General features: G+C 39.9%; 1 protein-coding gene across 1 annotated transcript; it reads left to right on the top strand.

Annotated features, from left to right (window-relative positions):
- The first annotated feature begins 1,038 nt into the window (after positions 1 to 1,038).
- LOC146662450 (uncharacterized) lies at positions 1,039 to 12,237 on the top strand. Its single transcript, XM_085417827.1, has 5 exons — positions 1,039 to 1,202; positions 8,205 to 8,422; positions 8,715 to 8,927; positions 9,856 to 10,062; positions 11,402 to 12,237. The coding sequence occupies exons 2-5, from the start codon at positions 8,215 to 8,217 to the stop codon at positions 11,779 to 11,781; spliced, it is 1,008 nt and encodes a 335-aa protein (XP_085273953.1). The 5' UTR covers positions 1,039 to 1,202; positions 8,205 to 8,214; the 3' UTR covers positions 11,782 to 12,237.
- Positions 12,238 to 19,826: the final 7,589 nt, after the last annotated feature.

The raw sequence follows: 19,826 nt of genomic DNA, 5'->3' as shown, positions 1-19,826 counted from the left end.
TTTCCATAGTATTATTAGAAAGTTTAAAGATTTAGAAACACATTTGCAGTCATTTCTGGGGGAAAGAAGATCATGGGTGATTGGCATTTGCAACAGACAACATTTGCAACAGTGAATGCAGCCATGATTGTTGTGTCATTGTTGCATCATCATGGAGATGAATAATGAGCCCAGACACACATCAAAGCTTTGCAAGAACTATGTGAAGACCTTTTGAAAGGGAGAAACTATCCAAAGATTATTTTTAATTATTTAAAGTTCGACTTTTTAGCTCTGGATATCACAATCAATATGCTTTTGGAGCTAGCCTCAAATGGCCACTGCTTTGAACATGATTAATCAAATTTTGATCACAAGTCAATCACATCTTAAAGTTTTACAAACTCAGAAACAATTTGTTGGTGGGATCTCCTGAACCCATCTCGGCTATTATCCTAGTTGTTCTTTCTATAATTTTTTTAAGGTTTTCAAATTAAGGTCATATGCTTTATCCCATAGCTCAGAACAATAACTGAGATAAAGCAAGATTCAAAAAAGAAAATGCTTTTAGAGATTTGATTCACCATATCTTATATTTTCAAGAGAGCTTATGATCTGCTAGTAAGAAATTTGATTCAGTCACCATTTCAATCTTTGTTCCAGTAATATAACACCATTGTTATTTAATTATTAACAACGTCCAACAATGCATTTAATACATTGTAATCCAGCCGGCGAGAAAACACACATTTGCTTGGTAAGTAAAAGGTCTGGTTTGTTTCCAGCTGGTGACACAAGTCAGGGCATCCGGTGTACAACTCATCAGCAAAAGGTACATATTGGATATATAGAACATTCGCACTCCAACTGTTACATCCAGAAATTGCTTTTTATAATCATGGAGCTCTACTAATGATTTGCTGTTACTTCAAGAACTTTGCAACCAGTTACATTGGCTATACCTCTGAAACGACAGCGCCACAGTTTTGAAATCAAAGTTACAGTTACGAGAAGCTTGACTTTCTGTGGAGCACCTGAAGGCAGCTCCATGGCCCCGCCCCTCTGCCAGACACGCACGTTACAGTACTCCCTCATTTTCTCACCCGTCTCTGTTTATATTTCCCTCCAACCAAGTGATTTACTCCAGGTGAATTTTCAGCTGACAGCAGGACAAACAGGACGACATTATCACCTCCACTTTTATCCACTGGACTCTCTTAAAGGTACGTTGTCCCGCGTGTTTCACCGGCTTTGTTGCTTGCTCCCCTTTCCCCTTTTTTTGCTGGTAATTACAGTCATTAGCATCCATCTTGGTAGGAGCTAATTAAACCCACTGCAAGGAGACATGTTTAGCCCTGTGTAGTCTTCTAAACGTTGCACCTTTGTGTGTTTTATAAGGTTTGTAACTTCTGTCATGCTAAATATCCTTATTTAAAACTGTTGCCGAACACATTTATGCTTCTGTAATTAACATAGAGGTTAAAAAAAATAACATTGGTCTTCCTTCTGCATTGAGCCCCATGTTTTTCTCTTAGTAGCTTAGGATCACCTCACGGATATTAATGTGTTTTTTGGACTCAGATTAATCACTGCAGCACTTACTCACTTACTTGTGTTTTGGTGCTTCAGCTTGTTAAAGAGTTAGTCAACATCTCCATGGAAACACCAAGTTAAGCAGTGATGTCCACTTCCTCCAGTTTACACAAGCAGATAAACTACTGTCATTTTGATATACTGCATTAAGGAATTGAGCACCTAAATGCACCACTTATCTTGTGGCTGCAGCCATTACATCTTACACTAATACTGTGCAATACTGCAAATTATCGATCGATAACTGGTATAGATCAGATACCTAGTAAATACAAGGCCAGTATTCTGAATCATCGTGAGTTAATGCAGGAGTTAATGCAGATGTGTCATTAGTTTTTTATCATGATGTTGTGATTCTGTGTTAATTTTGTGCTAATTTTACATATACTAAAGTCTCATTGAGATGAGACTGAATCTCTTTCCAGAGAGATCTGGCCAAGAGGTTAGAAGAAATTGCCACAAACATCACAAAACTTTAGTATTTCCACAAAAGTTGCAAGAGAGAAATTATACAATGAGGACTTTGATTACAACTACAAAAAATGCATCTTCAAATATTGATTCTGTTCATCTGGACGTAGCGTTTTCAGTGGGAGAAACGTTTCGTCACTCATCCAGTGACTTCTTCAGTCTCAGATGAACAGAATCAACTTTTGGAGATTTACTTACCTGGATGATTGAGCATGCTTCAAGATGTTTTAATACAAAACATACAGTTTGGTTGCATTCTGGGCAATGGAGGTTTGACATAGCTGCTTCATTTTTTGGCCCAGCCTTCGACGATTAAAATAATATATACATATATTGCATTCATTAAAAGGGATTTTTCTTACAAACGTTAACCACTGACATTTGTCCAGTCTCTCACGATTGGCGTCTGCTGGTGCAGGAATTTATGGAGACGTATGATGAACTATTTTTGCTTAGCATTTAGTCAGTGTGTTGTGATTTCATTATTTTGTTTTGTTTTTTCTTTTTTGGTTGACTTTTATACAGTGTTTAAACAGAATTAATGTGCTACAACTGAAATTGAAAGGTGCTGCTCAGTTGCATTATGGGAAATGTTTTGGCCTCACTGGTTTAAGATATGATGAGAAATTCTGCTTCAGTTTTGGCCCAACTTCCAGCAAATAAAGCTTCATATTTCTAACAGAAAATTGTATGTATCTACATTTTTTTAAGTTCAACTCCATCTGCCTCCATGGCACTCTATCCCTAGCATCCTCCTCTGTCACACCAACCACCTGTATGTCCTCCTTCACTACATCCATGAATCTTCTCTGTAGTCTTCCTCTCATCCCTCTACCAAACAGTTTATTATTCAACATTGTTTGTCCAATATATCCACTATCTCTCCTCAGCACATGTCCAAACCATCTCAGCCTTGCCTCTCCAACTGTGTCTCCAAAACATTCAGCAGAGCCGTCCTTCTGCAGCGCTCATTTTTAGACGTGTCCATTCTGGTTATTCCCAGTAAAAATGTTAGCCTTGAAAATCTTCAGCTACGTCACCTCCAGCTCTTTTTTTTTTGTGTGCCACTGTTTCCAAACCATACATCATAGCAAGTCTCACTACCATCTTAAACCATTAGAGAGATTAAAAAGACATTAGATCATTTTGGTTTTCAGTGCATAATTGTACATGCTACACTTTGCTACTTTCAGACAAAAAGTTTGATTGATAGAAACCAATTTTGAGTTCATTTGGTGGCATAAAATTCATTATGTAAAGAGAAAAGTGTCTAAACTCACAAGTCATGTTACTTACATCTCTTTTATAGCTTGTCACCCACTCTTCCTCCTACCTTTAAGAGTTTTTATCGTTTCAACACAGAGCCAAGCTCACCCTTCAAAGTCTTGTAAATACAGGGTGTGCGTCTTCATGTGTTGCAGGCAGCCTCTGATATTTGATCCCACTGTAAGTGCCACAGTAGAAATGGTAAACAAAGCTTTCTTTACCTGCAGAAGCAGCTGTTTGTTTTATGCATGTGAGGAGGCTGAGCCGCATTTGAAACTGCTACCAGAAGTTTGTGACAGTAAACACTAGAATTTAGCTTAAAACATACATCACTTTAGATGGAGCGTTGTTGCATTACTCAGAAATATTTTCCACCTGGAGTTTCCTTTCCACATCTTCCCAGCAAAGGTGTGTCTGATTCAGAAACCTCTCCTGACTAACAAAGTACATTTCATGCTAATGAGTGATAAAAAATTAGAAAAACAGCATAACACTGTAGTGAAGCAGAAATTAGGACATAATCAATCAATGCTTAACTTGTGCTTTGTTCATGATCTCCTATTGAGTGTAGTAATGTGTGATATGTTATGAACTCATGGTTCTTGATTAATAAATGACGAGGCCTTTGCACAAAGGTAAAAGCAATGCTCACTGCAGCAGTAAAGCAGACAGATTATTTTTAGTTTAGTTTTTTATCTTTTTCAATCATTAATCATCAATCATTTACCAAAGGCCCACAAACCCACTGATGTCATGAAAAGCTAACACTCGGGTCACTTACTTATTTAACTGCACTCAATTTCTGATCAATGTGACGTCAGTTATAGAGGATAAAAATACCTTAGTGGTTCCATTAATGCACTTAGTGCATTATTCTGATGTATAGATACTCAGAAGTTGCTATTCCTCGCTATTCCTCATACATTATTACTGTGTTTCAGACGTGATAAACGTCATATAAACGTTTTGCAGTTTATACCTATTCAGTTCAATTTGATTGATATAGTACCAAATCACAAAAACAGTTGCCTCAAGCCACTTTAAGGTAAATGCCACAATATTAGGGTTAAATTAAACCACAACAGTCAAAGTCCCCCTGTGGGCAAGCACTTGGTTACAGGGGGAAAGAAAAACTGCCTTTTAACAGGAAGAAACCTCTGGCAGGGCTCAGGGAGGGGCAGACATCTACTGCAACCAATGGGGGTTAACAGGAGGGACACAGGACAAAAGACACACTGTGGATATTCATAGTAACTACTGATTAAAACAATAACTAATGATACATGTGCTTTTAACTAAGTGTTTTTGTTTCAGTGTTTTAGCACAGAAGAGATTATCTCATAATTTGGATTGAAGATCTCATAGTGCTGTTTAGTGTTTCATTCAGGAGCAGAAAAAGTAGCAAGCACCCTTCACTGATCCATGAAAGGTGTCTGAACATCGATGTCTGAACATAGTTTGAAATGTGAACATCTTCGGCCACCCAGTAAATAAAATTAGAAAACCTTCATCAAAAGTTCTTTAGAAGAACAGTAGAAACATTTCATAAAAATTTGATTTGATTTGATTGAATTTCAGAAAACCAAATAAAAAGTTTATTTATTGTAAATGACTGTGGCCCCTGCAGTGGATCAACTGCCTGTCTAGGGTGAAGCCTGCCTCTCGCACTATTACAGCTGGGATAGGTCCCAGTTCTCCATGACACCTACTGACATGACATGTACTGGATATGTAGAAGAAAATAGATATGTGGCCTACCTGCAGTACCCTCATATCCCACCAGAGGACTGTGGCCCACACTAGCATAGATGTTTTTGTGATGTTACACCAGGGGTGGGCAGTAATTTTCCCAAGGGGCCACATGACAAACAGGGATTATTTGGGTTGAACCAAAAAGCTGAAGTCAGTTCTACTCAAAATTAATTTTACCCTTTAGAAACTGTTGTTGGTTTCTGGTAGTGAATGATTCAATAGTGTAGAAGTTAAGATATTCGGCCAGCTCAAATATGTAGATCCATACTGGTTGTGGTGACTTCTTCTTCTTATACACTTTATTGTGTTGTTTCTTTGTTTGCTTTTTATGCAGTGTATGCAAACACGTTTGTTTTTCTTGAAAAATCTGCCACATCTCTATCTATCTTTGTTTAATAGTCTTTATCCAATAATTGTGGCCATATACGTTCAGGTTAGTATGTTAAACTATGACTCTCACTATACAAAGTCCGTGTGTGACCATTCCCATGTTTGGTAACAGTCAGCTCACAGAGGAAAACTTTGCACCTCTATGTTTTAGACTCACTGTCAACCTCTGGATCTGTTATGATGACGATGATGGGAAACAGAAACTATTATGTGGCTGTTTTCCATGAGAGGCCACATGAGTCATTCTACATGGAAAAAACCCTGCTAACTTCTTCAGGTATCCTGTATAATGTTATGTTAAAATAGAGGTAAATTAAATAATAATAATTAAACTTCTAATCAAGCATCTGATGACCTTTCCTTGTAATTATGAGTGAGTAAATTAGAATTATGAATGACAGAGATCATAATTGAAGAATAAAATATCCTGTTCATCTTTTCTTTAATGAACATAATGCATAAACAGATTTTCTTTCATTATTTAATATACAAAAGTCATATTTGCTTATTAGTTTGTTTCAAGCTATTTTAAGCATTGCTAATTAATAAATAATAGTTGTTTCAGTCCTTCATCCAGATGACAAATTCAGTCATCAACACTTCTAAAACTGGGTGCATCCTTATATACAATTTGGAAAATGTTCTTTTCTTTACAAGTGAATCTAGAAGATAAAATCTATTTTCTTCTCAGAGTAAACCTGACTGCAGCTAAAACTATATGCCTCAGACCTACGTATGGACTAAAGCCTGCTGTGCATGACCTACAGCGTGATAGTAATATCGCCTTTGTTATGTTAATTTTGAGTGACAGCTCTTGATGCAGCCAGCCATGCATTAAATGAGGCCGTAGAGGGCCGTCATACTGCGTGAGCATTGTTCAGGTACTAAAGCGCTTTGAGTCATGTTTCAGTTTTACATCAAGCCTTCATTTGCTCAGTAGCACGTTGCACGAACTGGTGATGTTATCTCGTAATTATGACTTCTGTAGCTCGTAATTTTAACGTACCATCTCATAATTAGAAGATCTGCATCTTTTAAAAATATCTCATAATTGCAAGATCTTCATCTCTTAATTACAAGATACACATCGCTTAATTACAAGATCATATCAAGTTGCCATGGATACAGCTTTGGTGCAGGTTTACTTGCAGAGAGCTGTTGATGGTAAACATTGTAACAATGCAAGCCACCACATGTGAGTAATCCTTTGGTTTGAACCTGTAGCTTTGTGCTGGAACAGAGGGTGGCTGACTTTATTCATGGTTATAAATCACATTTGCTTGTTTTTTCTGAACAATAAAGAAATACTAAATGATCCATTCTTAAAACTGTGTTATGCATCAGGCAGTCCAAAAACCTCATGATGCTTCACTGTCTTAACTTTTTACCGAATGTACAGAATTGTTCTCACTTTGTATCATCTCTTGCTGACATCATGTAAAACCAACAATGAAAACCTGAGTGTCGAGAGCTGTCTGGAACCTGAGGCTGAACCTTGGCTCACAGGGATTACTTGCACATAGGCCAACCTCTTCATTTTAAACTGTGGTCACATTTAACATGAGTAACATAAGGAAGTCCACATATCCATTAATTAAACCAAAAAAATACAGCTGCAGTCCTGAGAAAAATCACTGCCAGTGGCATCCTGTAAATCTCCATGAACAGAAATTTGCAGATGATTTTGCAGAGTCAAACTCAAGATTGTTGGTAATCAAAGAATCCTGGTTTCTTTCTGTAGTAATGACTAGTTAACATTTGAGCATGGCCCCGTTGAACAGCACAGGAAGTACTACATTTGCTGAATAGTACTCTCAAAACCAGTAAATATTATTTAAAATGTGTCGACATTTTGTAAAGAAGTGCATGTGACGAGGCACCTTCTGTGGCTACACATGAGTCCCTGACATTACATTGTTTTTTCCAGAAGTTGAAGCCCTTTTTACAGTGACATCAAAACGCCTTTGTAACTTGATTCTGGTTCCCTAGAAGCACTTCAGTCTTCTCCTGAGCAGTACTGTTGCAACTTTGAAAAAACTCCTCAGTTGCTTTGTTGTTTTAATCAATGTTTCTCCAGATATTGCATTACCCCTATGCTCCTGCATTAATGTAAGACTGAAATTTCTGTGACACAGTAAAAGTTGTTTTAGGTTTAGTACTGGAGTCATCACCAGTACTAAAGGCCTCAGCAGGCCTACAGGCTAGTGTTCCCCTATTGCTTGGTGTGTGGTTGCTGGAGGTTTCTGGCTGTTGCTACATGAAATTGGTCAAAAGAGGCTGCTGCACCAAAAACCTCCTTTCTTTGGTCACTAGCAAATTACCCATAGTTTGCATGGAAAATGAAGATACTCAGCAACGACTCACCATGGGATAATGCAACCCTAAAACGTGCAACACAAACTTTACACTGCGAATGTTTGCCTTAAAAAAACCAAATTAAAGTGCTACCTTACCTTTCCCTTATCACTGGTGGTTGCCAGGGGGATGCTACCTGGTCTAAAGGACTGTGTGACTGAGGCTTAAGCACTTAATCTATCACACTCACTGATAAATGCATCAGGAGTGATTTTTGAGATTCATTGTCTTCCCAATGGGCACTTGTACAGGTGAGGTGTCATTTATACCGCCAATCTTCTGATTGGTGAAAAACCTGTTCTCTCTGGGGTGTCATCCATATAGGAACTCTTACATCATTCTGTCCTTTAGCCTTTGACCTTTTTGGCTTATGATACCCCCTTCTTGTCCTTTTCCAGGTTTGAAGAGATGTCATCTGTTTGGCATCAGGAGCCGTCATGTTATTCGCCCTGTGTAGAAATCGACTCCAGCTCCGTGAGGACCAAAGAGCGCCTCAGCTCTCCTGCCTGGCTAAAGCAGGAGCAAGACGACCTTCGTATCATTAAGTGGGAGAATTTTCAAACGGGAGCATCAGCAGATGCTGTTCAGGACAACACACCCAGCAGTGCCATGTCTGGTATGGGAAGCTCTGACAGTATTTGCTGCTTCATGTAGTTTACTTTTTATGGTTATGGTCCTTTAAGCTGAGCCAGCATCAGCCTCTGGCTTAGCAGTGATGTAAACATGTTGATAGTTAAGAAAATAGATAATAATTTGTTTGATTTTATCTTCTCATCCTGAACAAATACTGAAACGACTGCCTGAAAAGTACACCATCCTTTCTACAGACAAAAACTGATAGAAAAATGATAGAAGTTTAACTTGTGTGCTTGTAATCCTCTTTTGTGTGGCTGTCTTGTCTTTTCTAGCTGCTTCCCAAGTAGAGGGTCTTCCCCCGAGGGTGCTGCTGACCATCACCAAGCTGCAGTGCATGCTGGAGAGCAAACAAGAACGCATCGCTGCTCTCGAGAGGCAGGTGGAGGATTTGATGCAAGACCGCAAGTTCCTGAGAAGCCAGATTGAAAACCTCACAAGTAACCGCTCCATGCCAGCGTTTGCTGCCCCCAGTCCTGTGACTGAAAGTCAGTAACTGAAGTGAAGTATACTGTTTCTTTACTGTACTACAGGCCTTTTTTTATGAGAACTAGTCTAAAACTTTCACTTGCCTCTATATGGTCTATAGTTATTTTACTTGAAGAACTACATTTAAAAAACATAAAAGATGCAGATATTTTGCCCCACTGCCTCTTAGCTGTTCCCCTGTGGTTCCATCATTAGCCATCATCACCTGCTGCTCGTATGAGGATCAGATGATTCTTGAGGTTTTCTCTATAATACTGAAGTATCTTTACTGTATAAAGCATCTTAAATAAACTGTTGTTTTTAATTAAATAAATGATTTTATTTAAGTTGATCCTGTATTGCTATATTATGCTGAATAATGTTATAATAATAATGGATTGCATTTATATAGTGCTTTTCGAGACCCTTAAAGCGCTTTACAGTTCCAGTATTCGTTCACTCTCACATTCACACACTGGTGGAGGCAGCTACAGTTGTAGCCACAGCTACCCTGGGGCAGACTGACAGAAGCGAGGCTGCCATATCGCGCCATCGGCCCCTCTGGCCAACACCAGTAGGCGGTAGGTGAAGTGTCTTGCCCAAGGATACAACGACCAAGACAGATCGGCAGATCGAACCGGTAACCTTCCGGTTACAAGATGAGCTTCCCAGCCCCCTGAACCACCGGTTGCTCCAATGTTGCTTTGCGCCAATTGTTACTAGCTGTGAATGATGCTAGTAACAATTGGCATCAATTGGCTATCGATCTAACAGCTAGCCAGCTAGCTGTTAGATCGATAGTATGTTTTGGTAGGTTGAACTGCCCAGGTCAACTTTGATGTTACTATAACGCTACTAAGGTATACAGCATATACTGTATAATATTATCGTGCACACAAAGTTATTTATCATACTGTCTCTTATACGCTTTTTTTTGTCTTTTTTCAGCTCCCAAGCTGAGCAGAGTGCAGCATTCAGAAAATAAATCTCGAAAGAGAGAAAGAGCTTCTTCTAGTTCCTCCACCAGCAGCGACAGCGGCTCTGAGGCATCCGACTCATCGGAAGTGTCTGCAGCATCTAGTGAACACAGACGCAAGAAACACCATAAGGATAAGAAAAGATCAAAGAAAGGGAGGGACTACAGCAGGAAAAGGGGTAATAATTCAGTCTTGTGTTGAGTTTGACTAGAATTTAGCGATGCATCAGTATAATCAGTACTCATTGGTCCTATGCTTCACTCATGAGCTATATGTATTCTTGTAACTGGGGATTTATGCTTCAGTGGGAAATCTACTTGTAGCTACGTCATAACTACAAACTGCTGTAAGACCATACGCCGTAACTCACAACTTAACCTGAATTGCACCGCCCTTGAAATGTAACAACACATCAGGTTGATGCAGTCGGTGACTTCTGTGATTGGCCCGTCCTGTACCATCGATTGCTTTTATGCATTTCCAGCTCTTTTTTTTTTTTTGTGCACAGTTTTTGAATTTCTCAGTGGCAGAATAACAATCATTGTCTGAAACTAAGGATTAATAATCATAGCATCAATATAAGGACTCGTAAATGTCAGCAGGTTCCTGGAGGGAGGCTGCTGAAGCTATCAGAATGTGAGGGAATGTACAAAGAAGTGGCAAAAACTTGAGGGATAGATGTATTTGCTCCCCCCCCAAAAAACGGACCACGACAAAGCGCAGGGACCCAGGAGGGGAAAAAAGTCCTAGTATTTTACATGTTTCTGTCATCTGTCGCCACATATAAAACACAGTGAAATGATCACTTGGTAATTAACACGTAATATAGCACACAAGCATAAATGCCAGCACAGTCATCGGCACTTAAATAGGCAACATTGTAGACTCTAGAAAGATTCACTTAGGTCTGAATCAGGCCTAAGCCTTGTTCCAGCATCACCATTTTAAGGCAGCAGTAACTGGTTGGTTGAGCAGGCAAATGAAAAGCAGTCAGCAGGTTCTGCATAATAACCACACTTTCATAAAGACAACACTGCAGATAATTAGCTGCTGTTAAAAAACACAAGTTTGATGTGTTTTCCCACCTATCAGCTGCAGTCTTACTGTAGGTGTATGACTTACTAAAAAGGACATTAACAGAAAATTAATTCTTCACTCAAACTGATGCAGGTGACATTTTCAACGTCATATACTATTACAAAGGATAGTTAAGTACCCAAAGGTGGTATCAGTGCATCAGTAACAGAATTAAGATTTGTTTGTGGATATTAGCAGCTGAAGGCTTAGTGAATCCTAAAAGCAATGCTAAAAATTATAGGAATAAATAAACAAATGTTACAGTGAGTTAGACGATTTCCCTGTTTTCAAAATAAAATCTTTCAATTAAAATTGGAAGGCTGAAACTATATGCATGAATTATTTGTATGTGTGTCCAGTGAGAGTTGAGATTGTTACTAAAACTAATAAAAAGCAACAGCAACTCATATATTTCATAACCTGTCATCTATTTCCACAAGCCACCGGAGTCCAGTACGTCATTCACCGCTACAAACAAGTCCTGTCCGCTTTCATCAAGAAGAAAAGCATGAGCGAAGCGTTCCGCCATCTCGGAATTGACCGGAACACCATCGCCAACACGGCATCAATTGCCGAGCTCCACCTGGCGGGTAAAGACATGGTCTCCTTGGTTGGCAATTTTCGCCAAGGGGAAGAGACTCTGGTGAGCTACGCCCAAAGGTGCACTTTGGTCATTGACAGCGACGCCGACCTGTCCAGGAAAATAGACCAGATGAAAGCCAACGGCGAGCTTCTGCCCATCTCAGGGAAAAGGTCAAGGTTGTTGCATTCTCACCTGCCGCAGCTGGGTGGTCCTGCAGAGAGCATTTTAATAGGTTAATGGTTGGTGTGATAATATATTGAGATGGTGCACAATGCCTTCACAAAATTCTGTTCTTTGTTTGTTTGTTTCAAAATGAACTGCTGGATTTGAATGACTTGCACAGCATTGTTTTGTTCCCTATTTCTTTATGCTGATGCCTCAATGGCTCAGGAATGTTTTTAATATTCTCATTTATAATGAAAAATGTCGGCACCTGCTTTTTATTGATGCAAATATTTTTTCCTTATGCATGTAGTATTGGAAACGGCCACAAGATGGCAGTGCTCACATGCTAAATTATGTTTACAGCTTATGTCGCTTGTCATTTACTTCAAAATGGTGGCTGGTCAATTTCCATTTTCAAGCCTTTTAAAGATGTAAAAAATATGTTTCATTATGTAGAGTTTCATATACTGCAAGTGATATAAAAGCTGCCTTTAAAGAAGGAATTAAAACACTACAGATTTCACTTAAGTTATGTTTCTGTTCATGTCTAAAGACGTTTGTACCAAGAAGCTATGACTCCTATTAAATCTGTATTTCTTCAGCCAGGGAGCAACAATTATTTAAACCCAGTTAAAATAATGAACCTGACATAATCTCGTCAACTGAAATGCGGCTGGACGTTTTCAAGGTGTTTTCTCGCTCTTGAGGAATAGGCCGAGCCAGTTTTGTACACAGATGGGTGAGACATCCTTGGCCAATCTTAAGTGTCAGTGCAAAGTGTTGCCATTGCCTTTCCTGCTGTTTGCTTTTCACATGGAGTGACAAATTACTTGTGCAAAGCCATTACAGGGGCTGCACCCAGGCTGTTTATCTTTGCATTGGACTCTGTCACTGTCACTCCCATTCTCACGCCCGCTATCTGCTTATCGTTCACATCCCTCCTCCCTCCCAGCATACTCCCTCTTCTGTTATGCACAGATTCAGTCATTTCCAATTATGTGTTGCTCCTTCCATCTCTTTTTATCCTTTTCTTTATGTCTTTTTATCCCGATTCAAAGGTTGGACAGCATAGGGATATTTCATGGCAGTGGAGGCAATCGCAAGCGACCTGAAGTTTCTCTCAGGCTGTGTACAGCCAGAAGGGACAGGTGCATGCTGGTCTGCTCAGACGCATAAGGTGGAAAAGGGTGGGTGTATCTCCTGCCAGCACTCTTCTCTTCCCACCTCCTGAGGCATGCCAATGTCACTTCTGCTCTCTCTCATCACTGAGATGAGGTGTAAAGGCAGCTTTTCTGCAGAGAGCGAGTAAGGTGCACGATGTTGTTGAGGTAGATGACTATATCTTTTTTGCCTCCAAGGTTGATCAGCACGTTTCAAACCCCCCCCCCCCCCCCCAAAAAAAACAGGCCACATCGTGCAGCAGCTAATGCTGTAGAATGGCAACTGTGAATTTGGTGCTAATGACTCGGGGTGACAGAGCTCAGAGCAGAAGATGGAAATACGATGTGGGACTAATCGAGCCTGAAGCATTCTCCATTCCTCCCCCGGCTCTTTGACTCACACTCATGTGAGGCCAGCTGGGACTCCATTTTGTGCCTTTTTCTGGTTGCAGGTGCCACGTCACTGCGGAGGCTCCAAGTGCCTGATGGGTACAAATTTAAACCCCCGCCTCCTCCCCTGTCCACCTCCAATAATCCTGACCTTGACAAAAAGAGCATCTGGACGTTCTGACAGAGAGTAGCTTGTAATAACCACCAATCACAGTCTTAATGGTGCAAGTAAAATGTGTTTGAACTGGCGAGTTCAAATGGGCCGGGGTTATGTTTTGTTGTTGTAATGGTGGGGTGTTTCAGACCTGCTGCATAATAAATGCCTCAGACATGTTATATAAAGGATTACGAGGCTTGTAATGGAGCTAAAGCACTCAGACTGGTGAAAATAGGGTTTGAAAACAGCGAGTTTAATATCAGTATCATAATTACTGAGATTATTGTGAGATGTTGAGTAACGTATTGTGCCGGGCCTATTGTTTGAAGGTCTCAACAGATTTTAAATGATGTGCTATGATAATCTAATGAAAATGAGTAACAGCGTGTGCATAACACCCAGTTCATGGGTCTTGCATGTAAAGACTAGTTTTCTGTGTTTGCATCACTTTTAACCTTTGCCATTGAGACCCTGTTATGTTTTTATAATCCACTCTGTTGTAAGAACATGAGGTGCCATTCTTACAATTTGGTTCTTCGCTTGGATTGTTTGAGTACAGTGAACTCATTGCCATGTTCTAGAAAACCCTGAAACTATGCTTTGAGTTGGTACTAAGGAGCCGAAATTGTACCAATCACATCACCAACCCCATGACCCAACCGATAAGACGAGAAGGATCTGTGCTTTTATGTTGCTTGTGCAGCAGAAATGGACAGGAGTGACACTTAGTGTGGTCTTCTGTAACTGTAGCCCATCTGCTTCAATGTTTCATCTGTTATGAAACCAGAAGAGAGGCTCTTCTGCATACCTCAGTTGTAATGTGTGGTTACTGTTGCCTTCTTCTCACCTCGAAGCACTTTCTTCCTCATTTTGTTGCTTGGTTTAAATGTCAGGAGACTGTCTCGACCATGTCTGCATGCCTCTATGCACCAAGATGCTGCCGCATGATTGGCTAGTTAGATATTTGCATTAATGAGGAGTTGAGCAGTTGAAAAGATTCAACATGACAGCAAATTTCCTAAAAGAGTAAAAAAGAAAAGAAAATCGTTATGCCTTTTTAGATCAGAACTATTTTTCTTGATAGAAAAAAACAGACTACAATCTGTTATTTAAGTTTACGATTTTATTTATAATGTGTTTATTTACTCAGTTTGTCTCCAGGTGGTGTCTGGTGCTTTTGAGGAGGAGGGGTGACACGTTCTCCCTGAGGACATGTAACCATAACTGACAACTCGTCGCTTGTCATCAAAGTTACTTGGTCCTGCATTTAAACCTGGTTGAAATGTGGTTGCAATTCTTTTGCCAGCCAGGCTGCACAATAAAAACAGGACAGACGCTCAAACCAATTCCATTGAAAAAAGAACATGATAGTTCATTTGACTGCGGGTACGAGATTCTTCACCTTTCATTTGCCCTTGATGTTCCCGCTAATGAAATCCTAAAATAACTTGCCGGCTGCTGAAAAAGTGGGTCAGAGCACCATTGTGACGCGGACTCAGTACAAAAGCATCAAGTAGTGCATTGTGGGTATTTACCCCTTCGGTAGAGACCAGAGACTGCGCACTGGTGGATGCCTATTCTTGTGCTTTTCTCTGCAGTGACATGGTTTTGCCGGTGGAGCAGTCAGCATCAGTTTATGTCAACATGCAATCATATTTTTATCTCCAGATTTTAACTCGGCATATTTCTGCTCTGCCTGCTTTTATGTCTAATCTTTCTTTACTGCAGGACATCTCGTGGATGAGTTGCCACTAGTGGTAAGAAGCACTAGAGGACAGTGTGTACTGGTGTCTGTGTGGCCAAACCTATCATGCAGACAGCCCTTCGGTGAACATCTTCTCATACTGCAGTTGATTAGATTACATTTGATAGGCTATTAGGACATGTGTGACATCCCATTATTAAGCCAAATATGTGGAGGTGTGGACAAGACAACGTGGACCAATGCTTTAAAAAGGACACCATAAAAAATGCAACGCCAGAGTTTTCTTCTCCTTCAAGCTGTCCATGCTGACAAATCAATCCAACCAATGAACAATCATTAACGAGACCTCTCTTAGCAATTATAAAATGTAGAGGGGGAAACAAAGCCAAGATGCTAATCTCAAACCACAGAACCGCTCCACAATGACGGCCTTTCTGGCAGCACTGCTCGATCAACAAGTCTTGAGGTATTGCTGGTGCGCTCTCCATCTGGCTGCCACTGATAAGAACTTACTGGGAGCTGCTGGATAATAGTCTCGCAAGCTTAAAAGCGCAGAGGGGGGCATAATGTATTCTGAGGGTATCCAGCAGGCTTGGCCTTATAAAGCAAAACCTCATCTTCCCCTTTCTGAATGCATTTTGGGCAAAGACAGCCCCTTCGATGTAGCCAGTGGGTGCTGAAGGGATGGTACTGCGAGGACATCACGCTGACATAGTCATGATGTTGCCTCAAGCTCGTTTATTTCCTGAAGAAACAGGATGGCAGTATTCAGTCACAACATATGCGGAACATCCATGATATATGTCGGTGTTTGCAGGACATTTAAAATGAACTGTTCCTGTGTGGCAGGCCCCCATGGCTCTGCCTCTTTGTACTGAATGGAATATATAAAGCTTGTGTGACCTCTATTTTCAGGGTCAGAGCAACTCCATGTTTTTTTTTTTAGTTTGTACCCCTTAGGTGTCCTCAGACAGATAGAGGGGTGAAAAAAATGATGAATGGTTATATGCTGTAGGTTCTTTTAATATCTGACCAACTGTGCACATTTTTGTGATAGCAGTTGCACAAACAGTGGACATTTTGTTAATCTGCATTCTCCCACAAAAGTAAAAAGAAAAAACCCCAGAAAAGACTATTTTTTACCCTCTTCTCCATAGAAACTGGTGTTAAGAGGTGATGCTTGTGACGTAGAAGAACACGCAAAATGACAGCTTGAAGGAACCCCAACCCCACCCTTAAATCCTGTTGGTTATTCGTGCAGTGACGCAGGGCAAAGCAGACATCTTTGGGCCAAAAAAGAGAAAAAAAATCATTTGAAGGGGACTGGGTACATGCAGACAAACAACTTAGACAGTGAATGCATCACAATATGTTTCAGAGACGAGCTTGGATTTCATCCAAACGCCACACGAATCAGCATCATCTCAGCGGTGGCTGTTTGTCCCCAGATGTATTTCAGCATGAGTGATTCATTTGCAGGTCCTCTGGGTCTTTTGGGGTTTAATGATAAGGAAAAAAATGCGTAGATTATTTTAAAAGAAAACGAAGAAAGCGGAGGAGTGAAATGACTAAAATGCCGCTGGCCATTAACCGCTGATCAGAGCTGTCGTATTATCTGGAAACACAGACAGATGTGAGGTTTAGCCGCGAGGCAAATGCGAGTGTCTTTCATGATGACAGTAGAAAGCCAGTCAGAAAAGGCAATGAAAGAAAGACGTGATGATGTGTAACATACAGCATCTCTGGTATTTCTCTCATAGGATGAGTGTTTGCAATTTTTCATGGAGGAGGGATTTTTATCAAATTAGCAGCAGCAGATCTTTCCTTCAACTTGACCTTTGTTCTGATAACACATGTTAATTTCACAGTGATGGGTTTTCCAGTCTGTCTGTTTTCACACATTGCATGTTCCCTTATACGTGCCTTTATAGATTCACAGGATAATAAATAAATAAATATATCTGCAGATAATGAAAGGTTTTAAGGACAACTGGCATTCTTGCTATCAGTTGCTGTTATAGTTTTTTTCATATGTGTGAGATCATATCTTGAGAAGACTTGTATATGTACCCATATTTGTTTGGGACTATACAAGTCTAGTAAAGATGGCAGCATTTGCTGACCATGTCCATCCCTTTATGTCCAAAGTGTAGCCATCTTCTGATGAGCAGGACAGCACTTCATGTGAAAAGCCCGGTAATGTCAAAGTGGTTTCCTGAACATGTCACTAAAATGGCCTCAGGCACAGTCACCAGATCTCAGTACTAAAATACTTGAATTTCATAGCTTCTAATGAAGCTCCAATATGCAGTTGGATGGAGAACCAGGCCATATGGGTATATTTTTAAGCCTTTTAATGTTAGGCATTTGTAACAGGTAATATGGGAGTGTAGCTATAAGTAAAATCAGAACTTTTTTTCTCTGGATGTCATCCTTTATATAAGTCAAGTCAACTTTTACCACGGCTTAAAGGGATGCTATAACAAAAACTCCCAAAATCACAGACAGAATTGTTGATAGATAGATATGAATACTGAAGCGCAAAGCGGGGCATTTGCATTGCCAAGTTATGCAACTCCTCTCTACCGGTGAACAGGACAAACTCTGTTTTGATGGTGAGTCATGGCTGGGACTGTTCAGCACAGGGTCATGAACCCCTTCTGGTTTTTCTAATGTGGGATGACAGTGGAGTGGGCAAACAGCGTGGTCAAAAGCTGTTTATTGTTCACAGTGTGTACTTTATTTAATGCACTTACTGAGATTCCTGGGCCACAAACTTTTTAACCATGCCTCTGGGGATGGCAGTGTTTTTCTTGCATTTAACTTATTGGTTTATTTGACTTGATTTATATTTATTTGATTTTTTTATTTATTTAGTGCTATCATGAAGTCAGCCTTTAACCCTTTAATATATTCTCCCCTTTTTGTTTCACCTTGAAAACCATGGTGAAACAAAAAGGGGAGAATTGAAGTAATTTATGACCACATTATATTCAATATAGGAATACTTTTTAATGGCTGTGTTTCCATACATATACCCTTAGTTTTATTTATTAGAGATATTCTTAAATTTAGTCATTAGAAGTTGAAAATAATATATTTAACACTTGTATTGTCAAAGAGGCATAAATGTATTTCCATATATCATAAATGACTCAACTACAAACTTTAAAGGTCCACACACAAAGTTTATGCTTTTGTTTAGTGAAATCAGTCACAAAGCACTGTACCAAAACATTTTGGTTATTATGGTTGCTAACAGATTGCCATAATTGCCTGTAAGTTTGTTTGAAAGATCCAGACTAGCGTTTAAACACTAGCCAACACATCTTCGAAACAGTGACCAATCACCTTCAAGGTCAATGATGTGTCTTACTGCTGAAATCTACACATTTTAAAAGATGCAATGGCCTCTTTTTGTGTCACAGTTTCATTACTAATTAGTAAGTAGTTGGCCAGTGTTTGCACACAAGCTGGCATCTTTCATGCAATCTAGCACTGACCAGAGAAGTCTGCTAGCAACCAAGGCAATCGCAAGCATGTTTTTGGTACAACACGAAGAGCCTCAACTGCCAGAAACTAACCATTAACTGGTTGGAGAATGACCATTTTCCCTAGCATAAGTAGGCACCAGTGGGTTTTAGAACAGTCTCTAAGCATGTGTGACAGAAGGCTAAGATGGTAAACAACATGACTTAGCATAAATTAGATAAATTACCATGTTAGCATGCTGAAGTTTAGCATTTGACTCAAAGCACCGAACCAAGTATTTGATATCTATCAAACCCTTCCAGTATACACACTGTGGTAAAAGTCTTATGCATATTTATAGAAAACTAATAATTCAACATAATTATTAGCTTTCTGTGAATAGCTCGAATTAGCATTTGTAGAGTTGCAAAGGGTGCTAATGTCTCAAAGAAATACTGTGTCCGATTAAGGAGATCAAAATGAAAATTAAATGTCTGAATATCAAAGGCAGCTATAAATAGACTGTCATTCATCCAATTCACATCCTACAGCCTTCAATAAATCCATTCACGAAGCTCATGAGATACTTAGATTAGCTATATATGTTGAGGTTGTGCTGCAGTTCCCCAGTTTTCATGGTGTGCTTGCCTGCATGATAGCAAAAGAAACCAATTTGCAATTAGAGATTGTCTAATTTCATGTGACTCCCAGCAGTAAAAGTGTCCCAGACTATGCACATTAATGTTATAATGAGCAAGGTTGTCAGGTCAGCTGAACAAAGGCTGACCAAATTGAGCAGCATGCATGTATATTGTAGTAATGATTGCCTAATGATCTTTCTATCAACTGCACAATCCCAATACTCATTTCAGTGCTTCATGATATGTGTGCACCACAGCTGGGTAAGTCACAGCCCAGTGGTTTGCCACAATGGCGGCCAGTCATTGACGCCAGCCATGAGCCTGTCATGCATTCACACCACGTACCCACGGTCACAATAGCCTCATCAGTAGCCTTATTCAATCAGTCTTCACAGACTGAGTCGACTCGGGTGCTGCAGACCCAGCCAGCCATCCACTGATCTGCATGACAGCGGCATCAACAATCAGAGCGTCACTCCTTAAATCTCCTTGAAGTGATCTCTGATTTCCCTTGATTGTGTCCTACCATTATTCCACTCAGCATTTTCAAGTATGTCCATGTGATTAGTACAGCGAATGAAGGGAGAATGGGA

This window comes from Rhamphochromis longiceps, linkage group LG9, assembly GCF_057381845.1.
Source record: "Rhamphochromis longiceps isolate RC_006_pf linkage group LG9, R_longiceps_female_GT1.1, whole genome shotgun sequence".
In the NCBI taxonomy this organism is placed as follows: Eukaryota; Metazoa; Chordata; class Actinopteri; order Cichliformes; family Cichlidae; genus Rhamphochromis; species Rhamphochromis longiceps.
This window is presented reverse-complemented; position numbering and strand designations above follow the sequence as displayed.